This window comes from Cydia fagiglandana, chromosome 6 (genome assembly GCF_963556715.1).
Source record: "Cydia fagiglandana chromosome 6, ilCydFagi1.1, whole genome shotgun sequence".
Lineage (NCBI taxonomy): Eukaryota > Metazoa > Arthropoda > Insecta > Lepidoptera > Tortricidae > Cydia > Cydia fagiglandana.
Window position 1 is genome coordinate 13,634,674 of NC_085937.1, and position 26,514 is coordinate 13,661,187.

Genomic DNA, 26,514 nt, shown 5'->3' on the forward strand with positions numbered 1-26,514 from the left:
TTGCGCGCCTCATTCTAAGCTCGCATAAAAAACGCTATGTACAGCGACCTGCAACATTGCATGAACATATTTTGGACACACTGGAATTAATTCATTAAGTGCTATGCACTTTTACAGCGGGATCTACAGCAAATTAGTGTGCGCACTCGCTTGTTTTGAATGCACTTTTAGGGTCTCTTGCACCATTCAATAACCCGGGGTTAACCAATTAAACCTGGATTTACCATGGCTACCAGTACAATTTGACACTGGGTTAATTGGTTTAACCGACGGTTTAGCCGCTTAACCCCGGGTTAGTAGAATGGTGCAAGTGGCGTATACCGATTTGAAAGTTCTCACTTATACTGGTTCGGGTAGTGAGAGATGGTAATACAGAGCCGCTGCGTAAGCGCAGGTTGGGTTGTCGTTATACAACCGAGTTAGTCGGCGCATACGACGCTGCTCGTACAGACAACTGCGCAGCGTTCAAGCGAGAAATAGCGATCGCGGGTAAGTAAGTTTTAACTTTCCTCTAACTAGTGAATCAAGGTATAAACATATAATATATTAAAATGTGGTCGTAGCTATTTGATTTAGAATCATAATTGTAGTTTCATAACGAATTTTTAAGTGTTTTTAACTAGTTTTGTCGCGGTGTATGCATGTGATAGTTGAAATGTTTGTGTTGTGTTACGTATTGAACATTACCTATAGTGTGCAATTAACTGCGAACTACACTAGTGACGTATAAAACATGATTATTTACGTGTTTACCCATTTTTGAAAGAATTGATGATAGCTGCAATGTAGAGGTTTAACAGAATAAATTAATGATGCTTCATTCGATAGACTCCGCAAGACATCCGTATATTATTTATAGTTTGATATGTTTGTTACTAACAGGAGATAAGGAGTCAGTTTATTAACTGACTAGGTGCTTAGAATATTTTCATAAATAGGTAACGAATCTCAGTGACAAAGTTGTGTCTAACAAATCGCGTGACTGAAATCAGGCTGACCAGGATATGACTCGCGAAAATGAAGAAAGTGCCTGCAATTACCAGTTGAAGTGCTGTCAACACACAAGTTTGCCATATCATCTCACTGTCTTTAATATTAGTTACTACTTTTGGGTCTTACATATGTTTGAGTTTTGTCAGTAGTCAATTCGCCGTACGTGAACTTATAGCCATATGACACTTTAAAAAAATATATAATTGATATGAAATTGTTTGGCATTACTTGCGGAACCACCACCACTTATCGATTATGACCATTATATTAACAAAGTGTTTTGTAACTAATGAAACATTTGTTTAAGCTTCTAATTAATATATACCTCCAAAAACAATAATTCTTTGTGCTAATAAGAGCAAGATGATGCAACAGAATAACGCCTCCAACGAGATTGATGGCTAATCTGTTTTAAATCGCATCGAACAATTGGATACAGGCAGCGCACTACCAGTCGTGGATGTCGTGTAGTAGAGTCAGCACCGTCTTTACTATAAGGGCACACGGGGCCCGTGCCCAGGGCCCCCATCTTCAGGGGGCCCCGAAGGACAGACAGTAACAGTATATTTTATTACCCATAATAAATAGAAGATCGTAGTAGTAAAATGTTAGTTTAATTCGCTTTCTTTACTTTCCAAAAGGGCCCCAAATTATAATGTGCCCAAGGGCCCCTGCGTAGTTTAAGACGGCCCTGAGTAGAGTAGGATGTCGGTGGTGATCCATGAGGGGACTCCAGTAGTGTAGGCTTTATACTCGGCTAATATGACGATAATGATGAATTTTGTCTGTGTTATCTATGTGTTATTATCATTAATCATCTGTAGAGCATAACTTTATATTTACTTCTACAGAATACTTCCTATTGCAAAAAAAAAGAACAGTAAAGAAAAGTGCACTTATAGTTTCCTGCTTAATGGCCAAAATGACCTTAATTCCGTTAGCCGCTTGCTTCACAGTTGATTATGCATTTTTAATTTGCATCCTTCAATTAGAAGTAAAATTACTGTATAATAACTATCGCAGTGTCTATCATTGACTGAAGATTTTCCTTATGGTACATACCTACATTGTTACCTTTTATTGGAATCGTAACGTTCGTTGGCGTCTCACGGTCCGATTCGAACTTTAGGATACGTCAAATATTATGACTAGATACAATATGGATTATTATTTTCATCAAATATCTTAAATTCGAATTGGGCTGTCAAACAATATTTTCAGAAGAACTTTTGCGCGGGCTACATAATTTATAACACTGTAATATAATAAAATAAGTTAGTTTAATGGGGTTACTAAACAATCAAGTGGGATTGTCAAGCAGACATCAACAATAACATTTCAGCGGGCCTTGCCAAGATGCCAATCTTTTGCGCAGTAGCGACCGAAACGCTGTCTCGCAAACGATTGGTGTCTCGGCACAAATGGTATATAGATTGGCTGAAGTTATGCTTAACAAATAGATTCTAATTATTTTTATTTTAAATGTCCACTTATACAGAATACAGATATTTATTGGTAAAAATAAAAGTACATTTTACAAGTCACAATAAAATACAAGTAATAAAACAATAAAATTAAAAAAAATATATAAAAATATTAAAAAAAAAAACTAAAAAGAAATAAAAAATAAAAATAATAAAAAAATAAAATAAATAATAATGAAATAAAAAAAAATATATATAAATAATGAATAAAATTATAGATTATCTTAATGTAATTGGCATAATTTCTGAAGATATATAAGAAGCGGCTTTATAGGGCCGATATGTACAACTGCATAAAGGTTCTGATAAATAATAATCTTAAAAAAAAAAACGATTGGTGTCTTGGCTAGACCGGGCGTGGGTTTCGCCAAAATGAATATCGTTCGCAGAAAACGAAATGTTACTCTATTGTCTCTCTATCTCTTCTATATTAATGCAATAGATAAAGATAGCGTTTTACTAGGTTTAGAAACAGAAATAAAAATGAGAATCGGGCTCCATGTTACTTACAGTATTGACAAAATTTTTCTTACGCCAAGCTACATTATTGACAAAGCTTGAAGTACTTAAATAGATGTAAATACATATTTGTCAATCTCCTTAAATCGCGATTCACAACATTACGTGCTTAATAAGCGCGTATATTATCTCTGGATTGTTTAATAGCCCGAAAAGTACCTATTATTTCTTACTTTAGCGGAAGCAGTTATAAAGTTGACCCAAAATTTTTTTATTAAGCTATGAGCTTCATCACATTTGTTCCTTGAGTAATTCTAAGCATTTCAAGCCTGGGAGGCAATAAGGAATGTGTGTCTACTCGGATTTGTAATGGATTCAAACTTTCAACCCCTTTTTAACCCTGTTAGAGGATGAGTTTTACAAAACGCTGAAATTACTTTTCCTGTCTTTTAATAATATCCCCAAATACAAAGATTCAAGTCCCGCGTTCGAAATTTTTTTTGATATCCATACAAACTTTCAACTCCTTTTTCACCACCTTAGGGGATGAATTTTCAAAAACGCTGAAATTAGTTTTCTTGTATTTTAATAATATATCGTTTTACGAAGTTTCAAATTCCTAGCTTAAAATAAAACTTGAACCCCATACAAACTTTCATCCCCTTTTTAACCCCCTTAGGGGTTGAATTTCTCAAAATCGCTTCTTATCTCTTGTACACTTTATAAATGTAATCTAGTGTGCAAATTTCAACTTTCTATCTTTTGTAGTTTCGGCTCCGCGTAGCAAAAATCTCCAACCAAATTTTTCACTTTTTTACGTTTTTCTTGTAAAATTACTATGAAATTGAAAAAAACAAATATCAGCAATGAATTCTACGTCTTTGGTTTATACGAAAATGATACCAAACTTGCCCTAGTACCCACCAGGATCAGAGTAGATTTTTTTTAAAGATAACGGGTGGCGGCCGTATTTGTACCCCACCCTCCCCCCCACTTCAGGCTAGAAATGCTTAGAATTACTCAAATATCAGATGTGATGAAGCTCATAGCTTAATAAAAAATTTTTGGGTCATGTATGGCAGCGTTACATAACTGACTCCAGTACTTAACCAAATTATACCTACTTTAAAGGTACCTATAATGTATGTATTACCTATGTAAAGGTTAGCTTAGGTTAGCCACGGAAAGTCACGGCCCCTCAATTTTGACTGGCATTGTTTTGTCAAATGAATGACGTATTTCGAAGTAAACGGAAAGATGGACTACCTACAGTCAGCGTCATATAGTAGGTAGCATTCAAAGTATTCAAATAGTTCGGTACACCATACATATGTACCTATGTAACGCTGACTATACCTATGTGAAGAAATATTGCAAACTTTTATGACATTGCTTCAGAGTTAAGGTCAATTGAGTAAAAGACCTTGGAATATAGGCACAGTTTTAATTTATTTACATGTAAATGCTTTTAATAACTAACCTTTTAACAGATTTGCAAATAAAATCAAATAACCTTAACGTTTATTTTTAGGTTTAGCAACTAAGGTCTGTAGCTCACAGACTAACATACATACAATAATAATAATCTTAAAACTGAGTAGAGACCTAACATCATATTATTCGACGCGATCGGAAGTTTGGAGGGTGGCGTGTTCAAATTACGAGTATGTTTTAATACCAATAAAATATGGAATATCATCATCATCATCATCATCTCAGCCATAAGACGTCCACTGCTGAACATAGGCCTCCCCCTTTTTTGGGGGGTGAATGCCATAATCGCCACGCTTGGCAGGCGGGTTGGCGATCGCAGTCGAGAACACCGAATTTGAGGGACGCTGCTGCCCTTGTCTTGGACGTAGTTTAAGGACATACCCGGGTCCACATATATAAATATAAATATATATATATAGTCCACAAATATGGAATATAGATCTTTCCAAATACGCACCTTTAGTTTTAGTTTATTTTAGTGCTATGGCGTGCTTTTTCCGTAGGAGCTAAGCGAACCAGTTTTTTGAATCCATTAGAAATATAAGAAACAATGTTTTAAAATTGTGAAAAAAATATATCTTATACTTAAGGATCTGGTAGATACGTTTTGGATCTCAAAAACATGATTAGATAAACTTTGCTCGATAGAAAAAAATTCCAAAGTTACGCCTTTTTGTAACAATAAATCAAAACCAGAGCTACAATACAAACTTTTTTGACTTGTTTTTTACATAAATGTATAGGTAATAAGATAATCTAGATGTTTTGGATCACTTTGTCTCGGTAACATCATTAAAATAATTTCTATGTTTCAATACCTACTAAATCCGCAAGCGCCATCACTCGCGAACGCACTTACGCCCTCTTCAGTCGCGCGGCAGCGCTTGTAGAGGACGGACCTGCGTCAGGGTGTTCCGCGCGGTCACGTGATTTTACCATTTACAAACAATGGGAAACAAAGCATATGAAACGTAAGAAAAAGTCACTAAGTGCTATAAAAACACACTTTCTGATAACAGAAGTATCTAATACTTTACGAGGTGTTTGAAAGCGCCTAGCTTTACTACATCAACAGTTAAAATATTTCAGTATTTTCACTAGGTCAGCAACCAATTTCAATGTAGGTAAATAATATTATATTCCTAGATAATATAATTGTGAGTATGTAAGTATGATATATTTACAGTATTTCACCTTTACTGATATACCTACGTCAGATCTGCAAAATGATTATATTCCTTCGTGCTCTTTGACTCCTTTGAAAATCAGAAATTATTTATTTGGATTGACACAGTATGGGGATGTATAGTGTTACGCTTTTAGTATGAGGGTGCCGAAGGCGCCCGGCTTTGGATCGCATGCAACGTGCCAGGCCCGTCAAGCGTGCAATTTCATCATCATAATCATAAATTTATATAAATATAAAATTTTTCTTTAATGTATTGTTTTTCGGGATGTATTCAAGCGATTTACTGAAATTTATTGAATAGTGTTCTTTATTTAGGTATGCCTCGATACTCAAAAACCGAATACCATTTGTCATATAAAAAAAATTACTCTCTACTCAACCGGTGTTTTACAATGTAGTATACAAACTTCGATTATGTTTGCGTTTTCTTATCAGGTTGTCGTATTTAAGAGTAAAATGCTTATCTCTCACCCCGATTGATTAAGGTTCTACCTACCTACCTACCTACCTTACCTACCTACCTACCTACCTATCTACCTACCTACCTACCTACCTACCTACCTACCTACCTACCTACCTTACCTACCTACCTACCTACCTTACCTACCTACCTACCTACCTACCTATACCTTACCTTACCTACCTACCTTACCTACCTACCTACCTTACCTACCTACCTTACCTACCTACCTACCTACCTACCTTACCTACCTATCTACCTACCTACCTACCTACCTACCTACCTTACCTACCTTACCTACCTACCTACCTACCTACCTACCTACCTACCTACCTACCTACCTACCTACCTACCTACCTACCTACCTACCTACCTACCTACCTTACCTACCTACCTACCTACCTTACCTACCTACCTACCTACCTACCTATACCTTACCTTACCTACCTACCTTACCTACCTACCTACCTTACCTACCTACCTTACCTACCTACCTACCTACCTACCTTACCTACCTATCTACCTACCTACCTACCTACCTACCTACCTTACCTACCTTACCTACCTACCTACCTACCTACCTACCTACCTACCTACCTACCTACCTACCTACCTACCTACCTACCTACCTACCTACCTACCTACCTACCTTACCTACCTACCTACCTACCTACCTACCTACCTACCTACCTACCTACCTTACCTACCTACCTACCTACCTACCTTACCTACCTACCTACCTACCTACCTACCTATACCTTACCTTTATATGAACAATACCTTACCTTAATTGACCGTCACCTTAAAAATGTTTATTTCCTTTCGGTACTTTAATTGTACTACGCTGCCATTAAATTAAAACGTTGTTACCGATCACTAAATAATAAGTGCACATGGCTCTGTAAAAATAATAATTCTAAATATAATGATCAGAAACACGTAATGAAAAAAATACATACATATACAATAAAAACTATAAAAACGTGACCCTTGCACGGTATGGTTAAAATACTGCCATCATAAGATCCTTATACTGTGACCCGTTTGCTATCGCCGCCGCGCACAGCGCGCGCTCACGTGCTCGTCGAGCGGGTCGGGACGCGCGGGCGGGGCTTCACGGTTTGCCGCGCACCTCACCCCCTCAGATTCGTTGATCAGTCGAATCATATCGCCTTAAGTGGAACAGTAGGTAAGGTACTTCGGCAAAGTTGAATTTGAAACTACTTAGGTATACGTATTCGCTGCGGGGACCTGCGCCAACAAATCTGTAATATCCACCTATCCTCCTAAGGCCCAACCATACAAATGTAAAAAGCAAAATTTGCCACAGAAATTTGAACCTTTAGTGTAGGCAATAGAGTTGATTTTGCGTTGTTTAAAAACTGAACGACACAAACGAAAAGCAACTCTATTCCAATCGAATATGATTTAAATTTCATTGAACTGAATAAGTACTATAGGTAGGACCATGGGCCTTAGGAGGATAAAAGACATCACATATAGCTTCTATCCGACAAAGAGCACCGGCCTAGCGAGGACCGATTGACTCACACAAATGATACAACATAGTAAAAAAACATACGGACTGACACTGTAGGAACAGTTGTGATTATCATTGGCTATCTTAATTTAAAGCTTAAACCTTGACCATGAAGAATGAAGAACAATTATTATTGCATTTTATCAAGTCCTGGCGATTTAAATATAAGCAATTCGTTTTCGCTAGATTTTGGTCCGTAGCAGTAGGGCGGTGAGGGTTGCGCAACCGTGTCACGATTTACCAGTTTGTGTGGCAAGCCGCAGGCACGCAGCCATGTTATGTTGGTAGGATTCGTGCCTAAGCTACCAGCAAAACTGGGCCTATTCCACATGTGCGAATACGGGCGGGGGCCTTACGCCATTCGTACTTACGTGCTGATTGTAGCAATAGTATGAGATGGGAGGGTAATTAAAAATTGGTCGCGATGGTCAATTGCAATCAAACAATTCGTTCAAAGATTTCTTAAGTCGTTTTGCCTATTTTACTGTTAACTGTTATTCCAGCGAACATGCGAACATACTAAAACGATTTTCAGATGAAGTAAGATACTATAGCCAGATCAAATTATAATACAGGTCAATAATGACTTCTTCTTCGAAGAAGAAGAAGAATAATGACTTAAAACTCGGGAGACTGAGTGTCTTCAGAATTTTTTTGGTTCTAAGCAATACTTCTCCCTCATGCCTGCGTTCCGCTTGGCAACTAATCCCGAGAATTGGCGTAGGCACTAGTTTTTACGAAAGCGACTGCCATCTGACCTTTCAACCCAGAGGGTAAACTAGGCCTTATTGGGATTAGTCCGGTTTCCTCACGATGTTTTCCTTCACCGAAAAGAGACTGGTAAATATCAAATGATATTTTGTACACAACTTCCGAAAAAGTCATATATTGGTATTGGTACGAGCCGGGGTTTCAACCCGCGACCTCCGGATTGAAAGTCGCACGTTCTTACCGCTAGGCCACCAGCGCTCTTTTGGGTTCTAAGCAATGCTTTTCAAAATACTAGAAGCTGCAGAACCAGATGATTCAGTGATCTTTGGCAAATCATACGCTCGTGCATAAGGACCTAGTCCTAAGTATATGTGGTAGACCACATAACAAGCTAAACCTACAACGCAAATCGCCGTTAAACCGGCGAGGATCGCCTCACGCACGGCCCGGCACCGGCGAGGCGTTTGCGTCACTTGCGTTACAAAATGCCGCAGGAAATCGATTGCAACTTGCAACAACGCTTCCCTATTTGCGTTGCGGTAACGTTACATCCGATCATTAATCTTGAACTAAATCATGCGCCAATTTTTAAGTGGTTACGTTTAACTTTTCATAAATTACCCAGTTGCATGAAACTGTATTAATTTAGCGTTCCATATCTAATAGCGTTCCTCATGTATGGACCCTTGAGACATCACTAATAACTACAATTTACAACTTACCTATCCATAAATTTATCATGCACCCGCAATCGTAGTTTAAGGGGGGAGGGGGAAGGGGGAGGCCTATGTTCAGCAGTGGACGTCTTATGGCTGAGATGATGATGATGATGAATCGTAGTTTAAAATTGTATTATTTCCTCCACAGATAAAACATGACGTCGGACATCAACGAGTGGTACCGAGGCCGCAAGGTCCTGGTGACAGGAGCCTCCGGCCTCATGGGCAAGGTGCTGATAGAGAAGCTGCTGTACTCCGTGCCCGACGTGGGCTGTGTGTATGCACTGGTGCGGAGCAAGCGCGGCAAGACGCCCGAGTCGCGGATCGAGGACATGTGGAAACTACCCGTAAGTTGACGAGTGGTACCGAGGCCGCAATGTCCTGGTGATGGCCTCTGGCCTCACAAGGTGCTGATTCATTTAGAAGTGAGCAGCAGATAACTATCTTACAGTATCTATTGTATATACGTATTTATTCAAACCCAATTTTGGGCTTTAGATTATCTATGTACTTCCATTTACATTACATAATGTCTTAGCCCCAAAATTAGCATAAAGCATTATTTCAAGACATTCAATTCTAAAAAGAAGGTTTATCTAGAAAAAGGATATAAAAAATAGGTACCTAATACCTACCGGATAACTGCATTATCCGCGAATCAAACACGAACCACTAAGTAGGTATGTGATAGCTAGCGTAGGTGTCATGGAGCACCTGGTTTTGTACCCTTGTGTACCCTTCAACGGCCAAGTCACACAACATTAACTATAATAATAAACAACTATAATCGCAGTAAGGAACCTTAGACTTGGCACGACTTTGTCTAGATTTCATTACTTTTTAGAGATAAACAAGCAGCTCCATCGAGACTTGGCTAGTTTTTTACAGAATGTTTTTGGTGGGATAACTATTACACCATCCTTAAACTTGTATTATTATTGCAGTCACGTTATTACTAGGTATTCGTTTCAAATAACCTTTAACCTGTAGGTACCACCTACCTGTACCTCTGTAGGTAGGTAGGTATCCTATGTAGGTCCTACCTAGGAAAAGCAGATAAAATGCGTTACATATAAGTATGGTATCAAATGGTGGCGGTCAGGATACTCAGTAAATGGACATGTAAACGCTATGATTTATTTGTTAAGCTAAAAATACAATAATTTATACTGTTGTTTTTTTATTGACGGCATCTTTTTGTAAATTACCGCGAACGATATAGTGACTTAGAGCATTTAAACTACTTAGGTATATAATAAAAGATCAGTAAAAAAGAGATTTATTCAATTCAATTTGAGTTTTTCGGAACTTATGTATGAAATATCATTTAATCTTTACCAGTTGCTTTTCGGTGAAGGAAAACATCGTGAGGAAACCGGACTAATCCCAATAAAGCCTAGTGTCCCCTCTGGGTTGGAAGGTCAGATGGCTGTCGCTTTCGTAAAAACTAGTACCTACGTTAATTCTTGGGATTAGTTGTCAAGCGGACCCCAGGCTCCCATGAGCCGTGGCAAAATGCCGGGATAATACCAGGAAGAAGAAGTGTGTAATTAATAAATTTTACTATACATTATATTCTTATTACCGTAGAAGCTTGCTAGTTGTTCTTCGTGTAAGGCCTGAGTGGACGCTCGAGTTGAGCGTGCAGCGGGGCGGGGCGTGCGGCGTGCATGTTAAATGCAAACGTATAGGAGCGGCCTTAGTGCACGCTGCTCAAATCACTTGTGAGCCTGACGCCACGCTGCACGCCCCGCCGAACGCTCCGCTCCGAGCGTCCACTCAGGCCTTACCTTACCTTTACCACTTCTCGTTACACACAACCTGTAAATTACAGCAAGTTTAGCTGTAATTACTATGTGAAGTTTATTTTCCGTTACAGTTATTCTCAAGGCTTAGAGAAGAGAAACCACATGTGATGAAGAAACTAATCCCCGTGACGGGAGACATCAGTTACGATAACCTCGGGATCGAAGATCAGATGTTGAACAAACTTTATAACGAGGTAATATATAGTTATTTAATTTGAATTCTCTTTCAGGTGAAACTTTGTGAATTAAGGGCTAGTGCACAAATCACGGGAGGGTTTTTCGGCTACTTCTTGACCCCCCCAGATTTCTTGGTTCTTGGCTACCGAATTGAACTTCGCGTGATTTTAACACATGCCCTAAGATCGGCTTGGATGATAGCAAAATTACTTTATGGCTCTAAAACTTTATGAGCATGTGAAGAGTCACATGCTCATAAAGTTTTGTCTTTATTAACGAGTTGATGAAATGAATTTATATGTTCTAGTACCTACCTATATATAGAAATAGAAATGGTCTATTTGGTGTTGAATACAAGCTTAACCTATAATGCAAATATCTTATTGTAATACAAGACACCAAAATGGATGCCACTCAGCATATGCCGATGACTAATGTCAGCCATTGCGATGGTTTTCATATGTAAAATAGGTAGTTATTAAAAATAAAATGTTTACTCTAAGACTTTTGTTGCATTAGCAATAGAGTCCACTCCACAGCCAACCCTCAGCGTAGACTGCTGGTTAATTGAGGAAAACTTCCATGGAGCTAAATTAACCTATTTAACCGCACTGGACTAGCATAGGTCCTACCTTTTCGTATTGCTTGGGATTTCCCTATGTTAATATTAACCCTAAAATTTAGTCATGTTTTTTTAAATACTTATTTAAAAAAAATCATTGACTTCGGACGATTCAATCCATAATTGTTCGTAACAAACTCATTCTCATCATCATTCAGAGCCCACTGTGTTCCACTGCTGGGCAAAGGCCTCCCCCCCCTCTTCTTTCACTCGTCTCTGTTTAGTGTTATATCTGGCCAGCCGCTCAGGAAGGAGTCTAAGTTATCCCGCCATCGCCGACGAGGCCTGCGAGTAACAAACTAACAACTATTATTATTTGTATCTCCTTAGATTTCACGGGCCTTTAAATCCCGGTCTTTTGATAGGCTTGCGTGGGGATATAGATCCAACACGTAGAGGCCCTTTGGAGAGCTTTGGTGTCATGTAGAACGCCTGCTGGAACCCGTTCACAGGCGCAACAATAGACACCCATGAACCGGTCGCAGCAGGCATTGGGACTATTGTAGAAAAAGTGAACAGTATACCGGTCTATGGATTGATGTTTGGGTGGACAATGAGACTGGGCTATTGTAAAAGAAGTCCGGACACCTGCCATAACAATGTAACAACTATTATTATTATTTTCACTTCCAGGTATCAGTAGTATTCCACTTCGCAGCCAGCCTGCGCCTCGAGGCACCGTTGAAGGAAGGGCTGGAAATGAACACGAGGGGTACTCTGCGTGTCATCGAGATGGCCAGGAGAATGAAGAACCTGGCAGCTTTTGTGCATCTCTCGACTGCATTCTGCTATCCTGACTACGAGAGAATGGCTGAAAAGGTATGATGCTACATATTACCATAGTAAACTAGTAAGTAGTATTTCGGGTGGAGCATATTTTATTTAATAGAACCGGTACATCCAGTCAAGAAATGGTGGTGGTTAAGATATAGATATAGATAAGTGCTATTACTAAAATAGTTGTTAATTAGAACAACGCTAGGAAGATAATTAACCTTATTTTTGAACTGAATATGGCTGTCAATTAGGTATTTTGGAACAGCCAGTGACACTCCGACAACCAGCAATAAGACGTCAGTAAAACGCACTCTTTTTCATTTTTCCGTAAGAATGTAAATTGCTAATCCACTTCTAACTTTCTAGGTTCACGACCCACCCCACAACCCTCACGAGGTCCTTCGCGCCGCGGAATGGCTGACCGACGCCCAGCTGAACCTCTTAGCCCCCTCCATAATGAACATGCATCCCAACTCGTACCTGTACTCCAAACGGCTGGCCGAAGCGTTGGTGAGGGAGGCTCATCCCGAACTACCGGTGTGTGTAGTTCGACCCAGTATAGGTGAGATATCAGACAAGACGACTTACTTCACGACCAACAAGAGCACACAATGGCTGACCGACGACTAGCTGAACCTCTTAGCCCCCTCCATAATGAACATGCACCCCAACTCGTACCTGTACTCCAAACGGCTGGCCGAAGCGTTGTTGAGGAAGGCTCATCCGGAACTACCGGCGTGTGTAGTCCGACCCAGTATAGGCGAGTGACGGAACCATAGGAAGTCAGAATTCATACGAAAGAAGTCCCTATTCTGCAGGGGTCTATACATTACCAAATTATAGCAACAGAACACTTAAGAATGAGTTTGTATGGTTAGGGCATTGAAACTACATTTTGCGTGGGTAAGCTATTCGTATCTGTCCTTATCATGGTTGAAACATGACCGTCTACCCTTCTGCTTCACGAGCGAAACAACTGATGTCAACGACAACAAGATTAATTAGCAGCAACTGACTTGTAGCGTTTAATTTCGTAATTGCGCGCTAAAAGATGCCTAAGCTGCTTAAAGAAAGCACCATATTGAAGTGATCATACGTCTGCTGAACCTAAGTAATCGTTGAAACATGCAGCCACCACAGGACAATAACCATTTCTAGATAACAATCGCTATAATGCACATCTTGTCATTTCAGTCACCCCCTCATACAAGGACCCGATACCAGGCTGGGTGGACAACCTTAACGGGCCCATCGGGCTAATGGTGGGCGCCGGCAAGGGCGTCATCCGCTCCATGCACTGCTACGGTCATTACCACTGCGAGGTCATCCCCGTGGACATCGCGATCAACGCCATCATCGTCATAGCTTACAAGATCGGCACGCAGACGGAACGGTAAGGACACTAAGGACAATTTACTCTGGCTAAGGTCGTTACCACTGAAAGGTCATCACCGTGGACATTGCTATCAACGCCATCATCGTCATAGCTTACAAGATCGGCACGCAGACGGAACGGTAAGAAACATCACTATCATTGAGAGGCCATTGTCATGGACAAATGTGAAGCTGGTTTAAAGAAACCAACATTATGTTCTCACAATTACAATTTGCGCTCTTATATATTACAGGCATCCCTAATTACAAAAACCCGACCCAACTTTATACAATTTTAAGAATTCAATTCATTAAGCCAAATCAGGGGTGCGAAACTCCTCTCTTCGGGCAAACTCGGCTCCGTTCGGCTCAGCATTGGCCCGACTGCTCCGAACAATGATTAGGGGTTGACCGAACTGGACGTCCCGTTGCGTGCACGACTACAGATAAGATAATGACTTGAATTTTGACAACCCTAAATAGCCGAAAGGGATAGTGCCATTAGAAAGGGACAGCATGATTCGATCCTGAACCGCTGTCAAACTTCGGTTTTGTAGGACGTTTCCTTTCTGTACGGTAGTACTATTATCTGTGGCCAAACCCAACCTTACATCCTTGTAACACAGCTAACTTTCCATTCCAGGTCTCCAGAGCTCCCGGTCTACAACATAACGACCGGCGACGACAGGGACACAACTTGGAAACAAGTGCTGGACAACGGCAAGGCGACCATCCGAAAGTACCCCTTCGAGGGCCCCCTGTGGTACCCCGATGGTAACATTCGGCACAACAAGTTCATACATAGCCTGTGTGTGTTCTTTTACCATCTTGTGCCTGCTTATTTGATTGATTTCCTGATGCTGATATTTGGACAGAAACGATTGTAAGTATAATTAGCATTACCCAATCCAATTTTAATGTAAGTGGGTATACATTCATGAAATAGTAAGTTCGTTTTGTTACTGCATAAACATTAAATGCCAAGTTTGACGTCGTAAAGAAACATTAAAGTCCTAACAAATTACCTACCTACTGCATAAAAGTTCTTTTTAAATTCGGAGACTGTTTTTTTGAATGTTACGCTTAGAAATTTAATTTATCCTATATCGTACGGACCCAACGATCCCAAACATGATTTTCGCTATCATAATAGCTGCATAAACATGGTAAATACCTAATTATACTGCAATCACATAGATACAATTATTTGCAATAAGTAGGTACCTAAATCACTGAAACCCTTATAATTTCCTTACAGCATGGTTAGAATCCAAAACAGAATATCCGTAGGCCTCGAAGTACTCCAATACTTCACAACCAGGGAATGGTGGTTTGACACCAACAACTTCAAGGCTCTACCGAAGTCACTCAACGCTGAGGACTTCAAACTGTTCCCTATGGACCTGACCATTATTAAAGACGAGCCGTATATCGAGAGCTGTATGATTGGCGGGAAATTGTACTGCTTGAAGGAGAAAATGGAAAATCTGCCAAAAGCGAGGCTGCAGAATAACATGTAAGTTTAACTTATTTTACATCTAGCGGCCCATCATTACAAGAAATATTGGCAGTCTTTGGTTCAATAGTATTGGAAAATAGAATAAAAAACAAAAGCAACTTTTTCCATTTAATAATAATTTAAATTTCCTTAGGCCCTCTTGCACCATCCTAGTAACTCAGGGTTAAACGGTTAAATAGTTAACCCAGTGTCAAATTGTACTGGTCTCCATGGCAACTCCAAGTTAACCAGTTAACAGCGGGTTAGTGGAATGATACAAGTGGACCTTAGACATAAGTCGTACTTATTAGGATCGTGGGACGCTAGGGGTTAAATACCTATTATACTTATAGGGTCACTACCCGAACCTAGGGTGCAGGAACAGGAAATCCATATTTTGTTTCAGATAAGGACCCTAAAACAATAGTGTTTATATAAATATACGAAGCCATTATTTTATTAGATTGTCGAAAGTAATTATTTTACTAGAACCATTAACTTTGAACGGGATTTCCTCTTGCAAAATGCGTGTTAACTGCTGCGATGACCTCTGTTTATTTACTCAAGCAATATACCTATGAACCTTATCAGAATGCACCAATTTCGATATAGGGCTGAAGCCGCGCGCGTCAGTTGATGTCTTGGTCAAAGGGTTAAAGAAAACATTTCCTTTTCCAGTCTATGGGTGTTAGACAAGCTGGTGTCCGTGTTCTTCTACCTGGTGATCGTGTACTGGATCGCGTCCTACTTCGAGCCCGCACGGGAGCTACTCTCCTACGTCCCTCTGGTGCGGTACCTGCCCCTCGTCGGGAAGGTTGTGTTTCCTCAATAGACATTAAGGAGAAAACGTAGTCCCATTTTACTTTCTGGATATTACCATTACAGAAAATATCTTTAGGTACACAATTTGATTGTATGTTAGCCACAGCTATGCCCCTTCGTTTGATTTTCTTTTAAGGAGCCTTTAAAAGTGGTGTTTGTTTTCCACTTCTAACTGTATATCAAAACATCACAAAAAGTATGGGGGTAGCTATGGTTAATACACAATATAAATTTCCATAGGTATAAAGATATTTTCCATAATATCAATATGCAGGGAGGAAACTGAGGACTACGTTTGTATGGAAAAGTGTTCGTCCATTATCCTCTTAACCAATATTCATAAAACTTAACGCTTCTTAGGCCCACTTGTACCATTCCACTAACGCGGGGTTAACCGGCAAAAGTGGAGTTACCATGATTACCAGTACAATTTGACACTGGGTTGACGGTTAAATCGCTTAACCCCGGGTTAGTGGGATGGGGCAAGTGAACCTTATTAGTTAAAATGCGCATAATGGTTGTGTTTACCACGTGATAAAGGCAGATACTTACAGTACTTTACTTTTGTTACTCGATAAATACTGGTAACCTTTTAGATTAAAACTGTAACTTTACTGACGCAAATGAGCTTGATAACCGTTCATATCAAAACAACTAATTTTGGTTTGTAATTAATTAAACTTTATACTATCTTAATGTCAAAAGTAGCTAAAATAATAATTTTATCCAATTGTTGGTACTTAAATAATGGACTTGCAAAAACGTGTGTACCTAGTATTAGGTATTACATTAATAATTATGACTACTACTGTTTATTTTAATATAGTTACCATTTATAATCATTTTGTAATTAAGTATTGTAAATACCTGTAACTACTTGTTTGTACATTTGCTAGTATACGTAATCGATAAGTTAATTACAGTCAAAGTACTTTGTTTTTCTACATTTACCCCAATGCACCCTGCATTGGGGTAAATGCGAAGGCGGGGTAGTTCTGAAACTGGCAAATATCTACTAAACTAGAAACAGTTCATACTTTAGCAACACTTACGCCGCTGCAACGCTTACATGGCATCTTGCGTACTGTTGCTACAGTAGAAAGTGTTTCTATTTTAGTAGATATTTGTCAGTTTCGGAATTACCCCGCCTTCGCATTTACCCCAAAGCACCCTAGCACATTTAATTGTGTGTGAACGTATTTTGAAAACTCAAAGTTACTTTTATTATCAGCTTTAATCGTTATATCATACATATTCTGTAAGCGTAGTATTTTGCTAGAACACTATATGTTACGTTTGTATATTTTGTAATAAAGTACCTATTCAAGTTATTGTTTTGAACATTATTTCATGGCAAACGTATGGTTCTACCTATACATGTTGATATTATTACTAGATCATCATCATCATCATCGTCTCAGCCATAAGACGTCCACTGCTGACATAGGCCTCCCCCTTGGACCTCCATTCGTACCGGTTGGAGGGTCGCTTCCAACCGGTCCGCCGCATCCAGCGTGATATGTGCAATAAATAATGATGCTACATAAAAAGCCTAGTAGAAAAATTCACATATCTACATACATAAATGAACCCTGAAAAGCAATACTCCTTTTTGGGACAGACCTGTAAAAAAGTAAAACGTTTCGTAGACAAAATAAGATCTAGAGATAAAATTTTAGGTACCTACGTATTAGTGAGTATTATATTCTTTGCTACATATATTGTTGGAATAAAACATACAAAAGATTAAGTGTAATAAACAAAGTTTATCATTAAAATTAAATACATTTGGCTTCTACGATTAGGTATAATAATTAGGGATGTACCGACTAGTCGCCGACTAGTCGGGAAAGCCGACTATCCGGCCACATTTGTAGTCGGCGATTAGTCGGCGACTAGTCGGCAAAAATGGCCGATTAGTCGGCACCTTATTAGTGAAAGAAAAACAGAAAAAAGAAACCAACAGTCAATATTTACCATATGTTTTATGTCTATTTTACCAAAATACCTATTCAGGGTGTGAAAACTTTTGTTCATATAATTGACCGTTTGATCGTTATCGTATGGTGGTAGGCTGGTGATTTCCTCTACAGGTCGATCTCAACTGATTCTCGTGTAATTTCATGGCCAAGTTCTATATACTTAAAGGATTGTATTATAATTCAGTTTTTGTTTTTTTTTAATGGAGGAACCATGGGGAACTATTAATGTTATTGCAAAATTTAGAGACTTATAAACAGGGCACGTTGCTCGTAAAGACGCTGACCACAGGGGATAGGTTCTTAACTGGCGACTACGTACGAGAAATAGAGCCTTAGAAATACCTCCTACAAGTTGTACCTACTGACGGTCTGATCAGGATCGCAAAATAAAAGAAAGACAGAATTAGAACGAGGATTCTTGTGATAGGTCTTTGAACCTGTAGAGAACACCTTTTAGCCAAGCTAATATATGAATAGCGCAACCTAAAGAGCAAAACTATTGTTTTTCACCTGATATTATACGAAACTAATGATCTGGCCGACTAGCCGACTAGTCGGCCGACTAATCGGCCATTCGAGCGCCGATTAGTCGGCTAGTCGGCTAGTCGGCCAAATCAATAGTCGGTACATCACTAATAATAATATTTTTTGATAAACAAATGGTCACAGTCGCGGTGCAACCAGCTATTTTGATTACACCAAATTACAAATGAGATGAATACTAGGTATTTAGTAAAATTATGATGAATTATGAATGTGTCTTGCGTCTCACATTTTGCTTAGTGAGAAAGTGAGACGCACAGACATTGGACAGGTGGAATACCACCCCAATCTACATTTAGCACCAAACTAAGCTACTTTCTACCGGGCGATTAGAAACAATCCTCGGTCACTTTATCAATGGCAATGAACGAGGAACGACACAAGTCCGCAATGCAGATACACAACTTGTGACTGCTTAGTATTGAAGACTACATTAAACTCTGTTTTATATCCCAGATACTTAAGTGCCAGTTTCAGTACTTTCAGTGCCGATATTTATTTTTTTAACTTTCTAACCTGGGTTTGTAGTAAAATGACATATTGAGTAGTAAACTTGGCTAAACTTGGCTATCCAACTGTCATTTAATTTTTTAAGTAAACTTTTTAAGATAATTTGTCAAGTAGGTAACTGGGATATTGACTTGTCAAAGTGTCATAATCATTATATCGTCATATTTTCATAAAAAAACGTTTATTATTAGGTACCCCATTTTGTCATTCCAAAGTATTAGTACACCAAACGAACACCAAACATTGCCAATCGGGGGAAATAACTCGTGTATAAGCCAATTTTGGCATGTAGGGTATGGTGTATTAAACAAGATAAGTACTAAAAGTTCCGGGGGGTGGGGGTGAAGATAACGGGTAGGGGGGGGTCTTAAGGTCCCTTATAGGTTTTCATAAATAACTCTTAAATCACCCGTAGCAAAACACGACGGTGGCCTATTTATACACGAATTATTTCTTCTGTAATTCCTTCGTCTGGTGGCCTATATGTGCAGAGTTAACTACACCTCAGTCTCCAAATCTCTCCTCTATAGCGCCAGTAAGCAGCCCCACATCGTGCTCGCATATGAAGAAGCACCGTTGGAAGCAGCCGAGGTCGTTCAGCCGGCCGTTATAGAACATGGACCCGCATGTCTCGTTGTCGCCACCGTCTGGCTGCTGGTTGCCCCAGCCCGTGTAGCCACTGTCTTCTAGTGAGGTGCCTGAAAACAATTGTTACAATTCGTAAATGTTTTATATAGGTAGGCTAATTCGCCAGTAACTGGCCAATGTTAGTAATTGGCCACCCGAAACAAAAAATGAATTCTATGTAGCCACCTTATGCTAGTTAATTGAAGGTTGGCCAGTTATTGAAACCTTATACTAAAATGAATTCTGTTTATAGGTACATATAATTCATTTTTTGTTTTGGGTGGCCAATTACTAACAGTGGCCAGTTACTGGCGAAAGTGGCGAATTACCCTAGGTAAGTTTTCTTTTAATTGAATGTTGTCGCTCTTGGTTAGACTGATCTTACCTCAGGGTTGGCAAACTGATAAAAAAACAACTGAATAGAAAAAAAAACAGTTTTAGGATGGTATTCCACTTATTCAATTTCTTTGTCCAATGTGCAATGGAGAGAGTGAGACGCAATGGCATTGGATAAAGAAATTGGACAGGTATAATAGGACTCTCAAACCGTCTTAGTTCATGAGTAGAATTGTCAATATTGTTGCTGTTAATAGGTACTCGAGTTAATAATACTACGCGCCACATATAATAGGTATACAATAACATAAGAAACATGATTAGACCTATATTAACCCAATGAAAAGAGCAATTAAGAGGAAAATACTGTAACACATATTTTGTAATAACACAGTCATATTTACCAAGTAAATGACTTCACGTCTACAAATAAATAAGTGCGTCACGTCTTACTTAGATTACCTATATTCAATTCTACTCAGGTATATTACACTCATTCTGTTGAAGTCACACAGTTGAAGAACAACATTCCAACCTTGGAATATGTGACAGGATAAAAATAAAGAAAAGAAATTTATGCCCAGTAACTCAGCTGTTGAAGTTTTGCGTAAAAATTATTATTCTATATTAATTATCCGGCTCGAAGGACCATGTGTCAGTGCGTTCAGATCTTGGCGTGTAAAAATTTTGCGTACAAAATCATAAAGTTCCTGCGTAAGTAGGTACCTAGTTAGTGGTAGGCAATGTAGGTACAACTACAACTACATAGCTAAATCAAGTTTTGAACTCGTTAAAGGATCAAAATTAAAAAACCCAATATCACACTGGGAATTGTAAGGTCAAAATATATTAGATAGTTCTGGTCGTGGTCCTATTGCAACAGTAGCATAAAAATAACTTACCTTTAATAGTTTTCCACCCGTCACTTTCCCTATTGTGAAAGCCAAGATACACCGCTCCGCTCAAGAAGTTCCCTTTGACCTTGCTCTTCGGGGCCTCCTCGGTGATTTTGACCAGATAGTCGGCCTCGGATTGGCTGTTGATGATGGCTAAATACGACTGTTCGGCGCTGCACACGGCGTGGGCGTCCGTCCAGTTCATTGGCGAAAGGTGGAATTTGTAGCATTTGCCGAATTCCTTATTGTAGTGGTAACCTGAAATTGGAGATTGTTATAAAAAATTTGGCCGATAAATGTGGCTTCGTGCACGGAGAGTTGCTTATGCGTGTGGTGATGATCAGACAGGGAACGAATAGGAAAAGAGAATCTGATGTTTAGGGCCACACTAGGTATGTCTTTAAGGCCTTAAATTTCAGATTCTCTTCTCCATGTAGAGCTAAAAGGCAGAGATACGAGTACCCATACCCACACCAACTCGTGGTTTGCTGTTGTATTGTATTTATTGATGCGCCGTCGGAAAGTTTCCAAAATTGCGAAATTTCCACATGGAATTTCCGGAAATTCATATTTTTGCATGGGAATTGAAATTTTCCATTTCCATAATAAAAAATTCCCTTGGTTCCTAGAAAGCAAATCAAGCGACGGGAATAGGGCTGCCACTTATTTTGACAGCTCCATCAATTTAGAAAATAGATTTCAACTTAGGGCCCCCCCCACATCTAGCGTCTTTCGAGCGTCGGCGTCTACAACTCTATGGCCGCTGCTCGACGCAACGTCGACGCAACTGCGCAGCGACGTCATTTTCCATAGCACTAGCCAGACGCCGACGCTCGAAAGGCGCTAGATGTGGGGGGGGGGGGGGGGACTTACTGGGATCAGGCATATCACAGAGCGTGTTCCAGTCCAGGTCAAGCAGGCTTTTCTTGCAGATAAAGGGGAATTTCTGGTCGCATCGGTCGTCGTTGAGCGAGTTGTCGCGCCGCCAGATCACGCAGTCTTCGACGTTGTTCGCGTCGTTCGGCTCGCCGGGACCCCAGTTGCTGAACACGTCTAGTATTGGACGACCTGGGAATGTTGATTATGGTTACGTCAACCTAGACTCAACATAATATCATTGACATATTTAGATCCTTAGGGACGGGCCTTACGGGCACTAAGAACTACACTACACTAGCACGCACTACGCTACGCGGGCACTAGGGGGTTCAGCGGTGTCCCTGTGCAAGTGTGCAGTCTACCTAACGCAACTAAGTAGTTGCGACCAATCGTGCGCGTGATGTGAACTCATCAACCAATCGCGTTCTGGCGCTAACTGCACGATTGGCTCGAATTCGTGTGCGTGATACCGCTGTACTGTGCGCGTAATAAATAAAAAAAAAAAAAAAAAAAAAAAAAAAAAAAAAAAAAAAAAAAAAAAAAAAAAAAAAAAAAAAAAAAAAAAAAATCATTTATTTCGGACCACAAAAATCCATAACAGGTTAGTAAACATGTACATGCAGAGCTTGTAATTTAGACTATGTTAGTACTTAATTTATTTGATACCTATCTACCTACTACATTTCATCATAGGGAGCTAAGGAACGGTGCAGGTTCGACCAGTGCTGCATATAGCGACTATCGAGCCTACCCGCTATCACACTCAGGATACTGTTGCTACTGTCAAGCACTCTGCGACGCGTCGCGGCGGCACGCTTTCTTATTGTAGCAGAGAAGCTGTCTACCTGCGCGTCCGCGAACATGCCTGACGCGCTGCAGAAGCGTGGCAGACGCAACAGCACCCTGAAGGCGTTGTTAAACTGAACCCGTAAGGCGCTGATCGATCTTTGCGAATAATAATAGTAGTAATGCCCGTCCTTAGATATATGTCAAAATGTCAATGCATAATATAGATTTTATGCAGATCAGTGGTCTGACTTCCGTCTGCAGCATCTTAGTTTTTGGTTTGGAAAATGAGTGGCGTTTCAGACGATATAAATACTTACCTAATCACTGAAATTACTATAAGGCACCTGGTTGCATTTCACTCTACATAACGACTAACTAATCAAGAGATATAGGATATTAATAAGATATAGGTATATAGAGAAGAACCTAAACTTACGGGCCAAAGCGATACCTACCTACCTATTTTGTGGCTTTTGGCACCTATTCATTTCATGGTGCACTGATAAGTTGTTTCCGATAATTAAATTAATATTCGAACCAAAACGTTGTTTCCCGTTCTAATAGAAAATAGAATAGAAAATATTTATTTGGCGTAAAAAACATACATTTGGTAAGTACAACATAAAGTAAACATACACCAAATAGGATGCCGCTCAGCATAAGCAGTGTCTGTAAGACACTGCGCTGGTTTTCAGGGCATTTCTAGAGGCATTATCGCGCGTAATATTGCCCATATAATTGTTCATCGGCATATTCTTGTTTTGTGAAAGTGGACGTGGAAAGGTGCCGGTGAAAGGTTTCATAACCAAAGGTAAAGGTAGGTTCACTTGATCGAGTCGCAAGTTGTAATTGTAACTAATCTCGCCCGTTTTCAGTGGGCGTACGTACCGCGAAAATCGTAAGATTTCTCGTTCTCTCTCAGAATTGGGATAGCGTGGGAGCGAGCTTATACCGCTTGATACCTTTTTTTTTATGTAATTGTCACCAAACGAGCAGACGAGCCGCCTGATGGGAAGCGGTCATCGTCGCCCAATGGACATAAGCAACACCACAGGAGCCACTTAAGCGTTGCCGACCCTTGAGAACCTTCTTGAAGAATCCCATGTCGTAGCGCAAAGGAAATACCTCAGGAGGCAAGTCATTCCACATTCTGCACGTTTATCCTGGGAAGAAACGAGCGAGATGCTCGCTTATTCTTGGTTTATTGTAGCCAACTTTGCCTCCAGGGGAAAATTTTCCCAAAACGACAATTTTAAACAAATTCGTTAATGTAAAAATATTTACAATACTTATGGTCACCCTGCCATTTTTAGTAAGCATTAAGGTACCTAAGAAGCAGGTTATCCTTATCTAAAGGTCAATATTTTTTTATGTTTATTTAAACTAAGGCTTATACATATAAATAATATGTATGTTTACATCAAAAACCAGTCAACTGATTATGATTAATGTTAATATGTATTACTTAAGTAAGTTCCGTTCAATTAAAATAGGTACGTTGTACTTCGATGGCTGAACTTTAGTGGTTACCTATCATAACCCTGACGTTTACTCTTTAATTGATTAAATTGGGCAAATCAAGCATTGCCTTAATTTTATCAATTTTATGGGTGTTTTTATATTAGAATTGACAACATGTTAGTAGCACTCACCGTCAATTGTCTCCCAAACTCCTTTCGCCAACAAATCCGATATTCCAACGTACACCCACGAAAACGGTTGTGTCCTATTCCACAAACCCATCACGGCGTCTGCCTCAACCTCATCTTCAGCGTAGAACAAACTGGCCCCCTCCATGGCGCATCTTTTCCTTGCATCTGGCCATGTCCGGTGTATCGTATGTATTTTATAAAACGCCTGGGACTCTTCTATGAAAGTGTAGTCTTTCCGGAAGAACTTTTGCTTCTGCTGCCCCTCTAAAACCGAAAAAGGCGCTTAAAAAATAAAATACGCACTCATCTGTTAATTGACTCATTGTTTTTAAATAGTGAATAGAATCAGGCGTTACTTTGCGGAAATCCATATTAATTAAAACCAAAATATTACTTTGCTAATCCGCGTAAAAGATAACGTGCTAGTCAATGAGTGCTAACCCGTTATACTTACTTGCGTATTTTTTTTACATGCAATTAATAACGGGTTAGCACTGATTGACTAGCACGTTATCTTTTACGCGGATTAGCAAAATAATATTTTGGTTTTAATTCATTGTTTTTAACACTTACGTGAACACTGACATATTAATTGCACTAATAACAACACTGAGAGAGTCTTGAGCGAGATCATGATGAAAATTACAACATGTAAACAAGCATGTAGCACATCACGACTTAGTCATAAGTTACTGGTACATGCGTGCAGTCCGACGATCCGTACCGCAATGAAGACGCTAAGCCAGCGGCCACTTGGCCTGTGATATGTCGTTGCGACCACAAACGAGCATAACAGGAAAAACGCCCAGATATTCGCTTTAGCGAACCGGTTGCAATGAAATATATTGTAACTTATGTAGGTTGCTTACAAAATTTTAACATGGAATATTAAATTTAATTGTCTTTTTTGCTTGTTACTTTATTAGCCAGGTCATGCATAAATACCGGTGAATTTAATAGTCCGTCCAATCTAACTCTGCAACGACATTGGGGCGAGTGTGGCAGTGGCACTTCCAACAATTTTTATTTCAGTACATTTGATATTGATTTGTTCACTTCCACATTGCCGCTTGCCAAATTGGTGCTGAGGGCCTATCGCGAACCACGTTCGACGTGTTGCCTCCCTGTCACACTTACGTACGAATTTAAAAGTGCGACAGAGAGGCAACACGTCGAGCGTGGTTCGCGGTAGGCCCTCCGAGTTTGGGTTAGTCGGACTCCGTTTTATTTACATTTGGGGCCACCCCTGCATAGTGGTGATATTTTACGTCAAGTCGTGCTTGATGTGTTAACTCTTTCAGTTCCAAGCGCTATACAAAATGAACACACGGTATCGTCTTGGGTCGTCCCATTCGTTTTTCGTCAAGTTCATAAATTAGTCCTATTCTGCTTTAAATAATCATATTAAAATAATAAAAAATGATAAAAAAAAGGAAAAAAAAATAAAATTTTCTTTCGTTTCGTTTCGTCACAATCGTCGGTGGCTTTCAATGTAGAATGAGTGACGAAAGCAGAATAGGACTAATTTAAGAACTTAACGAAAAACGAATGGGACGACCCAAAACGATACCGAACACACCTTAGCAGTGAGTGTGTTAGGTAGGTCGCGCGATGCAGCATGATGTGATGTGCTATATCTGTACCTATGCACTGTCGTTGTCATCCTGTTATGCAACGCGGTGACGATATATTTTTGCTAACTTTTATAGGTAGGTACTTATACAAATTCGAAAGTTTCTTGGGCACATCGATATAAAATTATACCTATAGGTACCATGCCTATACCTACGTTGGTGTACTCAGATGATTTTGTTATAAAATGAACTAGAAACTAAAACTTTTGCTTTTACTACCTACGTTACAAATTAAAAACCTATCTCGATTTTTTTTAATTCAATTGTTTAATATAGGTATGTACCTATACGTAATCATGCAGATGTTGTTCTCACATGACTGCTACGTGTGTGTACCTATAACGAGGCATACTTAAATGACCAACAACTCGTAATTATCAAACTATTATTCGTTACGTTACGTCGTTAATAAATGACTAACCAATACTAAGATTAGGCATGTTTCAAAAAGTTTGGTTTTACTCAAATATTTTTTCTATACCTAACATGTAAAGGAGTAAATAAAAGACTAGAATATTTTTTATAATTTTTAATATATT

The 26,514-nt window shown here is 39.4% G+C and overlaps 2 protein-coding genes and 1 long non-coding RNA gene across 3 annotated transcripts in view; 2 read left to right on the top strand and 1 right to left on the bottom strand.

Moving 5' to 3' along the window:
- LOC134665344 (uncharacterized) overlaps window positions 1-26,514 on the top strand; it is a 444,966-nt gene that overhangs the window by 247,014 nt on the left and 171,438 nt on the right. The window lies entirely within an intron of this gene.
- Window positions 387-17,458, top strand: LOC134665313 (putative fatty acyl-CoA reductase CG5065). Its single transcript, XM_063522229.1, has 9 exons — window positions 387-489; window positions 9,198-9,396; window positions 10,929-11,051; window positions 12,290-12,475; window positions 12,800-12,995; window positions 13,628-13,826; window positions 14,451-14,690; window positions 15,066-15,323; window positions 15,984-17,458. Exons 2-9 carry the CDS (start codon window positions 9,205-9,207, stop codon window positions 16,135-16,137), a joined length of 1,548 nt encoding a protein of 515 aa, XP_063378299.1. The 5' UTR covers window positions 387-489; window positions 9,198-9,204; the 3' UTR covers window positions 16,138-17,458.
- LOC134665324 (uncharacterized) lies at window positions 16,682-25,077 on the bottom strand. Its single transcript, XM_063522245.1, has 5 exons — window positions 24,915-25,077; window positions 24,342-24,605; window positions 21,895-22,089; window positions 21,028-21,279; window positions 16,682-19,860 (listed from the first exon to the last, which is right to left on the bottom strand). The coding sequence occupies exons 1-5, from the start codon at window positions 24,973-24,975 to the stop codon at window positions 19,667-19,669; spliced, it is 966 nt and encodes a 321-aa protein (XP_063378315.1). The 5' UTR covers window positions 24,976-25,077; the 3' UTR covers window positions 16,682-19,666.